This window comes from Amyelois transitella, chromosome 3 (assembly GCF_032362555.1).
Source record: "Amyelois transitella isolate CPQ chromosome 3, ilAmyTran1.1, whole genome shotgun sequence".
Classification (NCBI taxonomy): domain Eukaryota; kingdom Metazoa; phylum Arthropoda; class Insecta; order Lepidoptera; family Pyralidae; genus Amyelois; species Amyelois transitella.
In genome coordinates, this window is record NC_083506.1 from 5,874,901 (window position 1) to 5,887,958 (window position 13,058).

The following is a 13,058-nucleotide window of genomic DNA, read 5'->3' on the forward strand; positions in this document are numbered from 1 at the left end:
TTGATATAAACTATCATTCAACACGTAGTAATTTTTCGTAATAAGAGAAAGCTTTTGTCTTTTTCTAAGATCATGTAAGTATTCATCATACCAAATTTTATCATAATTTATTTTGCGGTTGAGTACCCGAAAGTGTTTTTTTTATATACTTTCTAGTTTAGGTATCTAAAAACTTTTACCTTAGTCGCTATAAACAAATTAATCAAGATTTAACCCTGTAATGAAAACGATTTGTTGACCTCAAACTTGAAAATCTTTTAAGAAATCCATCATTTTTATCAAAAGACCCCAGAAGATATTGTAAATTTAGAGAACAAACAAGTAAATACATCGGGGTCTTTAGTAAAACCGTGGAGACAATTTCTTTAAAAGCCGTTAATATCTTTTTAAGAGTTCTTATCGCGGAAGGGTACTAAACAAACCGCGGCGCAACATTATTTAAAAAAGTAAAGAGTTTCAAAAAGGCGGGTCGCGGTGGCATCAGATAACACGAGATTTGCGGCTTCTCCATTAACAAATTACCCCTTTAAACTCCTCACCCACGCGGTTTCTATCCAAAGGAACGTGTAGGCATCTTTATTTACAAGATAATAGTTTTATTTTTGCATACCTTGCGTGGTAACACACTATATTAACTTGAAGACGTAAACCAACTTAACCATATTATTCTACTGTACTATCACTTAAAATGTAGTTTTGGCAAAGTATCTTGTATTACGGTCTAGTTAAAGACCAAATTAGCTTACAAGATGGAATAGTGACGTTACGTGTATGGTAACCAAACGTTGTGTAACTTTAAAAATACATCTTTCTGAAAGCGGCTGACCATTTATCTGTGCTTGGACGAATATATAGGGCTTGCGTGACCAACGTTGGGACATAGAAAATAAGGCATAAATTTCATAAATTTACAAGGCAGGTAAAGGCATTTAAAAGGCACAAATTTTAGGTGAAGTACAAAATTGATCCGCGACATAGGAATTCCTACCCTCCCAGGTAGGATCATGGTGATGAATGTAGTTTCTGTCTTTGTGTATGTTGTGTTGTGTGTGTGATTTCGTTATGTATGAAATAATTTTAATTTAAACGATATTGATCATAATTATAAAACGTTTAATAAGCCTCAATGATGATCTCAAGACTATAACATTTTATTGAGATAAATTTAGTCCTTTAGAATATCTAGAAATTCTAAAATCTCGGGAAATTAAAAAATACTTACTTCAAATGGTAACAAACAAACTCAAAAATACAATATTTTATAACAAATATTTATATAGATAAACATTCAAGAACCCCGGGTAATCAAAAAAAGTAAGTTCGTATCTCATCGTGCGCAGACCGGGATTCGAACCCGAGACCTCCTGTGTCACAGACAAGCGCACTACCGCTGCGCCACTGACACCGTCTGTAATACAGGTTAGATAATATTTTTTCTCTTAAAAAGATATATGCTGTCAGTTATCGGCTGCATTATAAGTCAGTTTCATATTAATCTAGCCTCTGTCTGCAGCTCTGCCAATGTGAAATAATCCAATGCTTTCTCTACTCTTACGTTTCTTACGCCAAGTTATTCGGGTGTGGATTGTCTGTAAGTTTTTAACGTCGAGAATACCGTCTAATGAAGACACCTATATTTTGAAAGAAGAGGGAATATATATATATATATATTTATATATTTTTCGTGACAAATTACATAGATTGAGTTAGCCCCGAAGTAAGTTCGAGCTTGTGTAATCGGATACTAGCTCAATGATACTTATATATTTTTTACTTATTACATAAATATAATATGTTTAATGAACGTATATAATATATTTCCTTATATACATACATACATATAGTCACGTCTATATCCCTTACGGGGTAGACAGAGCCAATAGTCCCGAAAAGACTGAATGGCCACGTTCAGCTGCTCGGCTTGATGATGGAATTGAGATCCAAATAGTGACAGGTTGCTAGCCCATCGCTTAAAAAAAAGAATCACAAGTATGTAAGCCTATCCCTTAGTCGCCTTTTACGACATCCATGGGCAGTGGTCCTATTCTTTTTTGTATTGGTGCCGGGAACCACACGGCACTGTATTGGTGCCGGTAACCACACAGCACTGTATTGGTGCCTGGAACCACACGGCACATTTCCTTATATATTTTTATATAATTATGTATTACCTTTTAACGTTTTCAAAGTACACTCGTATTAAAAATTTGGGGCTACCCAGCAGACTGGCCGCGTCCTGCGACCGGAAAGGAGGAATCCACCAAGTTTTGAGTTTCGTAAACCGCTCTCAGTATCATTTTGAATATTTAAACGAGGCGTACTGTGGGCGGCGGCAGTGGATTATGCTAGATGAAAATGAAAATTTATATAAGCCTTCTAACAAATTAACTCTACTAAAAATTAACTGCTTCATGAAGACTGTGTGTACCGTGCCATCTTTAGAATACGGGGTTCTAACGAAAGAAAATGTTTTCAATTAATGATTATTGAGTTTGTGCTTTAGCTTTGATTATTTTTATACAGTGTTGTTCTTCAGGCTCTACTATCTCTAGTACTGGAGGATGTGGCGACGAGATCAGACGACGGTGCGCCATCACCAGGTCGGCAGTGGAATGGCTTTGTAAGATTTGGAGGGATAGGAGGATTACCAAGAAGACGAAGGTCACATTGATGAAATACCTTGTCTTTCCAATTTTCCTCTATGATGCCGAAACTTGGTCTCTGAGACTGCAGGATCGCCGTTAAATCTGGTTCACAGTTGCAATGAAACAACTTAAACTTATCTTAATTATTGCAAAAAACAAAATAAAAAATATTGTTATAGATATTTTGAAAATTACAATTTGATCATATAACTGAAAATGATTTCATTTTAAACGCTGCGCATTATTTCGACCCGGATGTAATGTAGTGTGACGTCACGGGCGCAAACAGCGCATGCGTTCCGGAAGCGGAAGTTGTGGTGTTTCGGGTCACAATCTGGAGTTGGACGGGAACAGCGGGAAACAGTGAATCAAGTGCAGCCTGAGCTCTGTTTTATGTATGAGACTGTGAAAGATAAATGGCTACATTTTCATTTGATGTAAAACGTAATTTTCAACACGATTAATTTTTAAGAATAAAAAGGATTTTGCAAGGTTTTGGGATTTGGAAACTGTGGTCCACTTTTGTTTAGTATGAAGAGTATTCTTTGATTGAAATAAAATCCGCAGATTAAGTACATAAAATTTGAGGTCTGGGCCGGAGGATGCAGTTGCTGGAATTATGAAGCCGACATACTAAAATAAAGTAAATCCACAAATAAGGTTAAGAGATTTTATTAATAAATGAGTATGAAAAACAATTTGTTTATTATTACAACAAAATCAATCAATTTGAAGTCAGCGCACTCCATTGCCCTATATCTAAGGACCAATTTTCAGTTATTTGACTAGAACTTTTGTTTTTATTGTTGTTCCTATTCTTAACAGTATATCTATGTATTCTTACTTGTCTGTAAAGAAATTCTGTAGTCATGATTTCAGGTACAAACATTTTTCGACTTCTGTATAAGATTATATCTACTGGGCCCCAATCTTCAGAGGGAAAGAATATATTTAAAATTTTATCGTGTTTATAATATGAGTATAATTCATATAATGTACCAAGAATAATAATAGAGAAATGCGTTATAAAAAGTATAAAAAATACAAGTTCATCGAACCTCATACTAACCGACACAAACTCGTGAGAGTCGTCAAACTCACCACCAGCCCAATGGTTTAATTTTGCAAATAATATAAAAGTTATGAATAGAGGGTTCAAAACCCAACAAATTTTCCAAAAGTAACTGGACTTTATACCAATCATGAAAACTATATCTACACTGTGTTTCTTGTAGCCATAAATCCAATATAATGATATAGATAAAAGCAAACAATTGCAAATTTGCAAAATTTCTGTGACATCGCTAAGAGCAGAAGTTAAATCTGAACATATGAAAGGCCATGAAAATATTGATATGAATGACGAAACTAACGCACTTGTCAAATTATAGCGTCTACGTGCAAATGGAACATAGTCCAATAATAAATCTCGAAGAAATAAATATTGTATCCAAAGAACTAAATAAAGGCACAATAAAATTGATAAATACCAAATAAAGGACCAAATTTGTATTGCGTCAAAATAAATTAAAATCTCAGAGATCGATGCCAAGGGAGAAAAAAAAGGGCTATCACCAAATTCGATAACATTTTCTTCTTCTCCGTGATAATATGACATAGTTTTTATTCCGCTGAATATTATCAAAGACATCACAAAAGTAAAACATAATGAAAACAATGATGAAGTAATAACAGTCATCATTGCAGGGCTTCTAAAAGGTACATTTGCAGATAAATGACTAACCATTCCATAACCTGTACCTAATGATAAAAATCCCAAGGAAACTGGCCTTAGACAGTCACTTAATGTATAATTATCCCATTCAACCCCCAAAATTGTTCTCGCAGAATACCACGATCCACTTGTGGATAATGATATACTTAAAAGAATGAATACAGTAACTGTTAAATAAGCGGCTAAAATTTTTACAAATATTTGTATAAATTTATCACTTTTCAAAGAGAGAACAAATAAGGACACACTGATTGCGCTACTTGCTATAAGCTGCTTCCACGCATATAAGCAAGACATTGATTCCAATGTATTATTATCTCCTATTTCTCTCTGGAAAAAACAATAGCTTGCTGTTCGCATCCCGCAATCTTCATCGAGTAAAAATTGAGTCTCTAGACAATGTTGAAATATTGATACATTGATTCTTTTCACCATACAATATGTGTCATTGAATTCATCACAGGTAAACCAGGGTGGGGTGTCAATTGCTGAATATATAGCATACTGTATATACCACGTTGATAGAATCAAAACATACATAGTTTTAAGAATGATTAAGTATATTGAGCTATACGCAACCCCGCGAAAGACTGGGAAATGATTCCATAGAGTGAAAGTGTTACAGTTCGTGTACTGCGCGATACATACTTCTGAATATAATAATGGTAGACCGACGAAGATTGCAGATATCGTGTACAAAACCATATGTATATAGAATCCATGGTGGGATAAATCTGCTGGTGCAAAAACTGTGGATATTTCGTTCATCATCCACCCCCACAAAATAAGGCGGTAGGTTTGATAAGAGTTCCATCGGCACTTAGTTTCTGGTTCATATTTAGTGTCCATCTAAAAACAAATTAATACTTCTATGAATTTTTATTGCTTATTAGATGTTTGATTTGTAAATGTAGACATTGGCATGACCAACCAGACTCACATTTTGATTCCAGAATTAATTAAGGTGAAGTTTTTTTTTCATGATGCCTCTTCAATGTGTCTGTATATGATTTTTTAACTGCGGGTTATCTCTACTTTTGAGCATTAGAACTGAGCATAAAAATTTCGAGAATTAAGCCAAATTAAAATTTCATTATAACATGATAGTTAGTAAATTGATTGTATTGATTCTTTGTGCTAAATCATGTACATCAAACATAAAAATATTTTGACAATGTGTAAAGTGATAAATAACATTTGATTTTAGTGTGTCCTCAACAAGTGATTTTATAAGATTTAATGAAGAAAAATCCTCCGCCTCGTTAATTAGGAACGTTGTAGCCATCTTAAAAGTTGGACTAACTCGTATGTGTAGCACGCCAGCCTATCGGACACATGTCGAAACTTCCCCTTGGGAACTTCATCCCAGGCCTGTTCCAGAGTCTGAGGACTGTACCTAGTGCACCTACGAAACCTTATTATATTATATAAACTTACATTCTTTGGTATTTTTTTAGCTTTCATTTTAAACTGGTATACCTACGAATCAGCGAATAAAGCACTATTCTAGGCGATCTTTTTGACCAAAATATATTTTTGACTACATTGTGTTTTCAACCATTATTGTATTTACCAAATCATTTATAATTATTATATTAATGAATTATTCTACATAGAACTGAAATTCCCAAATGTTATAGGGAGTATAAAGTAGTACTTTAAACCAAGAAGTTTATAGCTATAGTGTGTAGTGAAAACATGTCCCTGCCTACCCATCTGGGAAACAGGCGTGATTTTTATGTATTTTTACTACAGATTCAAAAATATTACTGTGATTTGTACTTATAAAAAAGGTTTAATTTCAATATTATAAAACTTCAAATTTCAAATCTCCTTTTTTTTTTGTTTTTTTATTCCATTTGTCAATGATGATGAACGTAGGTCATCTGTAACAGAATTAACGTCAAAATATTATTTAGAATTATTTCCGGAATGAATTTAATATCATCATGTACACGAAAATTTTTAACGTCCATCTTCAAGAGAAATTTTCACAAGGGATCCGTATGGATGGACAAAGATAAAATGGAAGTTAAGAATCCATTCTGCCTACAACCAATCGGGAGTGAGAAAGATCACCATACAATACGAAGACACGACAACTGCCGGCGCCAAAGACTTTACGAGTTCGGCCTATACGTCGCTGCTTGCATGCCCAAATATGTCCAGAAAGTACAAATGCAGCACACTGATGAATTGGAAATATTAGTTGCTCCAGATGGCTTCTTTCAGGTGCAGTCCTTCTTGGCACACCATCAGAATGCCTGCTTTAATGTATGTTCTGCAGCAACTGCTATAGATGTGCCAAGCAGAGAGTTTCGATTTGAAGTTGTTTACTGCTTACTAAGCATGAGATTCAGCGAACGAGTACGAGTGAAAACGTATACGGATGAACTAACACCAGTCAAATCAGCCTATTCCCTGTGGCAAGTTTGCAATTACTTGGAAAGAGAAATTTATGACATGTTTGGCATCATATTTACAGATCATCCCGATTTGCGAAGAATCCTTACTGACTACGGATTTCAAGGGCATCCGTTGAGGAAGGACTTCCCTCTTGTAGGTTACACAGAAGTCCGTTATGATGATGAGCTGAAGAAATTGGTATATGAGCCAGTGGAATTTGCACAGGAGTATCGCAGTTTCAAGCTACAATCTCCGTGGAGTTATTCAAAGAATTTCCACGAAGGCTACGATAATTCCAAACCGCCGCCAAAAAAAGACAAATAGTTTTTCCTCTTACGATGCTTGCGAATCGTTTAAAGAATGTGCTTTTTGCAGTGCTTTGTTTTGTAATGGTTGCTGAATATTTATTTGATTTGAATAGAAACTATTGTATAAATATATTAAACTGTTAATTATTATTATTATAAGTATTTAATTTTTTTCCTTTATTACAACAAAATCCTAAGAAAGAGATTACTGTACTTTTATAAGCTTTTTTAAGCTCGATAACTTTTTTTTATCTTCCCACAGTAGCACGTAGATTTAGTCCCAATTAAGAAAAATTGTCGTCAAAAAGATAGTAAACGGTAACCAAGGGAAAGGCTAATAAACTTGGGAGTTCTTATTATATGCGATTACCACAAACTTCACATCGCTATCTGAATCTCAATTCTACCACGCCATACAGCTGAACGTGATCTTTCATTTTTTTCGAGACTGTTCTGTCTATCCCGCAAAATATATAAACATGAGTATATGTATGTATTTATTGTTTTAATTTCTATGAGTACAGTACGGATCCCTTATCATTTGACACTTAAGGAATCAAATAAGGTTGACCGACTCGAAGCCTATAGTTTGAATAAATCTATCTGCTAATGAGTATTTGTCCTGCCACAATAGGGTTGCATAATTTATTAGCATTAACATGTGTGTTACTATACCCTATCATAATATATTATAAATGCGAAATTTTGCATGAATGTGTGTATTTGTAACTCTTTCACGTAAAATGTAGGTACTGGATGGATTTTGATGAAATTTTGTACTCGGGTAAAATATACTCATAACACGGAATAACATATCCCAACACTTTTTATCCCGAAATTCCCACTAGAGCGAACCCCCGGGGCACAGCAAGTGTAATATAATATACAATGGCGGACGTTCATAGGCGAACAGATGACGGCCCCTTCTAACAGTTCAATTAATAACTTTGGAAATTAGCGGGAAGTGGCTAATTATTCTGTCTCAATTTCATTAAGTTGGTCCATTTGATTCTTAGAAAGGTCCAATGTGATCGAGAAAACTTATTTTTGTTGATTTATTATTAGTCTTCCAAGAAACTTTATTTTAAGTAATGAGAAATACAATTTTTATTTAAGGCAACAGTATTTTAAAGTTAAATTTATCGCAAAAATAAAAACAATTACTTACTACTATGGGTCGATGAATTTATAACAAAAAGTAATACATGTTATTATGCTTTGCAATTAAATCTTTTGCTACTTTATTATACTATATTGTTTCTTTAATATATTGTACTTTTAATTATTTATCATTTCCTTGTAATCAGGAAGAAAGAAAATATAAAAAAAAAATCAAACAAATACACATTAGGAAATCAACAACAACGAACATAATAAAGTTTATACCAAACATTTCTCAGCATAACCGTCTCGAAAGTTACGTACAGCCTGCCAAATCCTATCGGCTCATATCTGCCTTCATCATACGGACATCTGCGTAAGAATAACGGTGGAGAGGAGGACTGAATGAACAATCGCCTCAGTGTGTACCGCGAACTCGCCCATGCTGTGCATGCCGCGCGCTCTCTCGGGACCCGCAGTAAACTTACCCCGATCCCAGAAAAACTTTCAAACATTTACAAAAATAAATATCGACTTTATACACATACATAACAATAACTTGCTATAGTTAAACAAATACCAACAACTTTCCAGATAGGTAAGTTATTTTTACACTCAATTTCAAACTTTTTTTTTGGGAATGCTTTACTTTTTTGAAAGAATTTTGCTGAGCGCTTTCACGTATAAAATAAGTGTGCCCATTTCTTTTTGATGCTGCTGTAAACTTTTCTCGCTTCGTTTGTGCTCTTGTTTCACGTTTTGTTTCTGAAATGTAGACGATCTAATTATTTTTATTCGCGTTACTTTTAGGTATAATAAGTAAAATGTATTGACTTTATTTCCAATTAATATACGGCTTTGCGTTATCAAGATATTATTTTTTATATTCTTATTCATATTTTGTTTATTTTTTACATTCCTTCCAATTATTCGTCAACTTGTTTAAAAGAAAGAACCATCGTTTTTAATTAAAATATTATCTTAAAATGGTTATTTTTTAAAATTAAACTTAAATTAAACTCAAAAATGTACAAATACAGTTCATCAAACGTATTAAATTCGTTTTTGACTTTTCTCCCGGAAAAAAAAACTATTCTCGTAGGATTTGCAATAACAACTCTGTGATCTAAACTGTTGTATGAAAGAGGACACTGACTGGCTGTTTAACTGCAATGTACAGCCCAAACCGTATGGTTCAGAGAATTACTTCTAAGAGAGGATTCGCCGTAATTCCCACGAAAATAAAAATAATAAATAAATATTTTTTCTCTTTACGCGAATAGATATGCAGGCTTACTCTTGTATCATATTACCGAGATTTGTATATTCACTTTTAAATTTTTGATTGAAGCAGGACGAATAAAATTAATGTCTTCCTACTTAATAAATAATAATATACTCGTAATAAAAAAAACCAAAAACTAAATAATTAAATAAATATATATCGGACAAATTACACTGATTGAGTTAGCCTCGAAGTAAGTTCGAGACTCGTGTTACGAGATACTAACTCAACGATACTATATTTTATAATAAATACTTATATAGATAAACATTCAAGACCCAGGCCAATCAGAAAAAGTTCCTTTCTCATCATGCCCTGGCCGGGATTTGAACCCGGGACCCCCAGTGTCACAGACAAGCGTTATACCGCTGCGCCACTGAGACCGTCAAAAATAAAACAATTTACCTAGTATTTTTAGGTTTATATTTTATTTTGGATTAGTATTTTAATTATTTATTTCATAAGAATTGGTTTAATTTCATCAAAACATGTTGTACTCTTAAAATACAAATTTACAAGTTATTGGTCTTAACAATGTAAATTGCTAAAGTAACACTTACCAACGCTAAACAACCAGTTTCTTTGTACAACATGATAGGTTGTCAAATATTTGCTAAGAAAGGAATAACTCTGTGTTTAACACCTCTAGTTAAACCACTCTAATTACTGAGATGTGGTAAGATCGCTGCATCGGGTATTTCGTTTTCTGAATACAAACGCACGCATTCGTATTTAGTACATACATACAAAAAGCTTTTGAGGGTAGGTATAAACTACATTTTTCCACTTGCCACGATTCTTACATACTTTTGCCAGGAAGTTTATTCAGTTTATCTAACTTTTTTTCATATTTAGTACATACAATAAGGTTTCAATCATACTTTTTCCATAATATTTAAGATAAAAGTACTGGTTTTGCCATTACCACATAGTGTGGTAAAACTAATACTTTTATCTTTATTCACCCTTATTCAGAAGGTTCCATTATTTAATTTAACGATGCGGTATTGCATTTAATCAGCATAAAGGTAGAAATCCATTTGTAACCTTTTATTTTATAGTAAAGAATATTCAAATATTTCCTTAAACTTCTTGCCTGGGGCTGCGTTCCTGTACGAAAATTTAATCTTTCAAAATCTGATACATAGAAATTTCAAATCAACTCTAATAAAACAGTCAAATATCAAGTAGGTAAAGGAAATCTCAACATGAACGTTGCACTAGGAATGCCGTAACTCGATTGTAAGTTTCTGTTTTGTATAAATGTTTAGACGGCGGCCGGTACGTTTCCGACGTTTGTGAACTTCTGCAGCAAGTTGTACTGCTCACAGGCAGATTGGTGGGGTTATGCACGTTTATAGAAATTATTGGATGTTGTTTAATTGAAATTATAATTTTATAATATATAAATTCATACCGTGCCGTGTGGTTCCCGGCACCAATATAAAAAAGAATAGGACCACTCCATCTCTTTCCCATGGATGTCGTAAAAGGCAACTAAGGGATAGGCTTACAAACTTGGGATTCTTTTCTAGGCGATGGGCTACCAACCTGTCATTATTTGAATCTCAATTCTATAATTAAGCCAAATAGCTGAACGTGGCCATTCAGTCTTTTCAAGACTGTTGGCTCTGTCTACCCCGCAAGGGATATAGAAGTGACCATATGTATGTATGTAAATACATACATAACATACATAAATCACGCCTCTTTCCCGGATGCGTACGCAAAGGCTACATCTTTTCACTTGCCACGATCCCTGCATACTTTTTTCGCTTCATCCACACTCAATAACTCTTAATGCAAGTTTGTCGGCTTTTGTACTTTTGTTACTTTCAAAATATGTACGCATTATTTTATAAGGTAGGTCTCGCTATGACCACAAAAAATCATCATAATAATCCAATCGAAAATACTATCATGTTATTGCCAATTTGGTCATATTACAGATTGTCTTCAAAGCTTCGACTGTTTTGCAACTTCAAGTAGTGGTGATTAGATGTGTGACTAAAATTAACTAAGATTTCCCTTCATTAAATTTTATAATTTGCGCGAAAAGAGAAGAAATACCTACATGATAACTTGTCCAATATGAATATGATTATGTCCTCAATCGCTTTTAATGGGATCAACAGAAAAGAAATAGATAGACATAGATAAATTGAGAAGTAGATAGATAGTACCTAGTAGTATATATCCTTTATCAAACTACACAGAAGTTTAGATTTTACAAAGACTTGTACCGAAAATATCATACTTGATATTGTTTTTATATAAACAAAACCAGTTTTCGTGAATTGTTTTTTCTGTTAACATGGCAAGATAGATACATAACCCAAATGAACATTTTGTCAGAATATTGGCACTTGGATTAGGTACGTGTCAATAAAAAGTGTCATTTTTAAAACAGATGGATGGAGTGTAGATTTGAATCGTTTCAATCTCATCATGCAGTATAACAACAAGAGTAGAGGTAGATTATGATTGTATATCACTAACTTGTAAAAAGATAAAACTAAGACATATTTTATATCAAATTGTTTTGTATATTTAATATATAATTGTATGTAAGAAATTTACTCCTTAAATAAATTCTAAATGATTACATCAAATTAATATTTTTATAAGCACTTTTAAAAAAGCCGTGTGGTTCCCGGCACCAATAAAAAAAAAGTAGGACCACTCCATCTCGTTCCTATGGATGTCGTTAAACGCGACTAAGGGATTATAAACTTGGGATTCTTCTTTTAGGCAATGGGTTAAATATAATGAGTAGTTATTGTATCTTGAGGAACAAGTAAGGTATTTACATACATACATACATACATATAATCACGTCTATATCCCTTGCGGGGTAGACAGAGCCAACAGTCCTGAGCGGACTGATAGGCCACGTTCAGCTATTTGGCTTTAAGATAGAATTGAGAATTGATTGAATAGTAAGCTATTTCCTTTCTTCCAACACATAAATGCATTTATTTCTTTAAGAACCATAACGAGACTGTGATGTCGTGACAGAAAAGCCAGGTTCGAAGTGTAAGGGTTCATAAAGATTGTAATCAAATACAGTATTCACACCTTACTTCGTCTTGATATATGGTAATATGGCCTCATAAAAAACGTAATCAAGCACTGCCAATACTTTTTTCAAATGACGTAAGATGAAAAAATATATTTTCTTCCAGAATTACAGCACACTTTTTTAAAGTAGTGTTGGTTTTATTGTGCGCTCATTTTAATCATGAACACGTTAGATTAACAACAAAAAGTATTTGACATTTTTAATAACAATATATAAAAGAAATTATGCGTACGACAACAATAGCAAACTTTAAGTAATTACTCCAAAAAGGATTTAACCCCACCACATCTTTTCTGTAAAGAACCAAAAACGTTTTTATTTATGCACGATATGACCAAAACGTTACAAATTCCAATAAGACGGTCGACGTATAGAAATGGCCGCGGCGATGTTATAGTACCCGATGTGCCTCGAATTTTTCTTAAACATTATCGCGCTTTTGCGGAAAAGTAGTTACCGGTGTGCGATCGCGTCCGTACTCGTTTTCAATACTCTA

At 33.6% G+C, this 13,058-nt stretch overlaps 2 protein-coding genes across 2 annotated transcripts; one reads left to right on the forward strand and one right to left on the reverse strand.

The window, feature by feature from the left end:
• Positions 1-3,369: 3,369 nt before the first annotated feature.
• On the reverse strand, positions 3,370-5,844 carry LOC132902706 (sodium-dependent noradrenaline transporter-like). Its single transcript, XM_060948741.1, has 2 exons — positions 5,818-5,844; positions 3,370-5,229 (listed from the first exon to the last, which is right to left on the reverse strand). Exons 1-2 carry the CDS (start codon positions 5,842-5,844, stop codon positions 3,370-3,372), a joined length of 1,887 nt encoding a protein of 628 aa, XP_060804724.1.
• A 468-nt stretch (positions 5,845-6,312) lies between these two features.
• LOC106135415 (NADH dehydrogenase [ubiquinone] iron-sulfur protein 3, mitochondrial-like) lies at positions 6,313-7,110 on the forward strand. Its single transcript, XM_013335705.2, has one exon. It carries the CDS (start codon positions 6,313-6,315, stop codon positions 7,108-7,110), a length of 798 nt encoding a protein of 265 aa, XP_013191159.2.
• Positions 7,111-13,058: the final 5,948 nt, after the last annotated feature.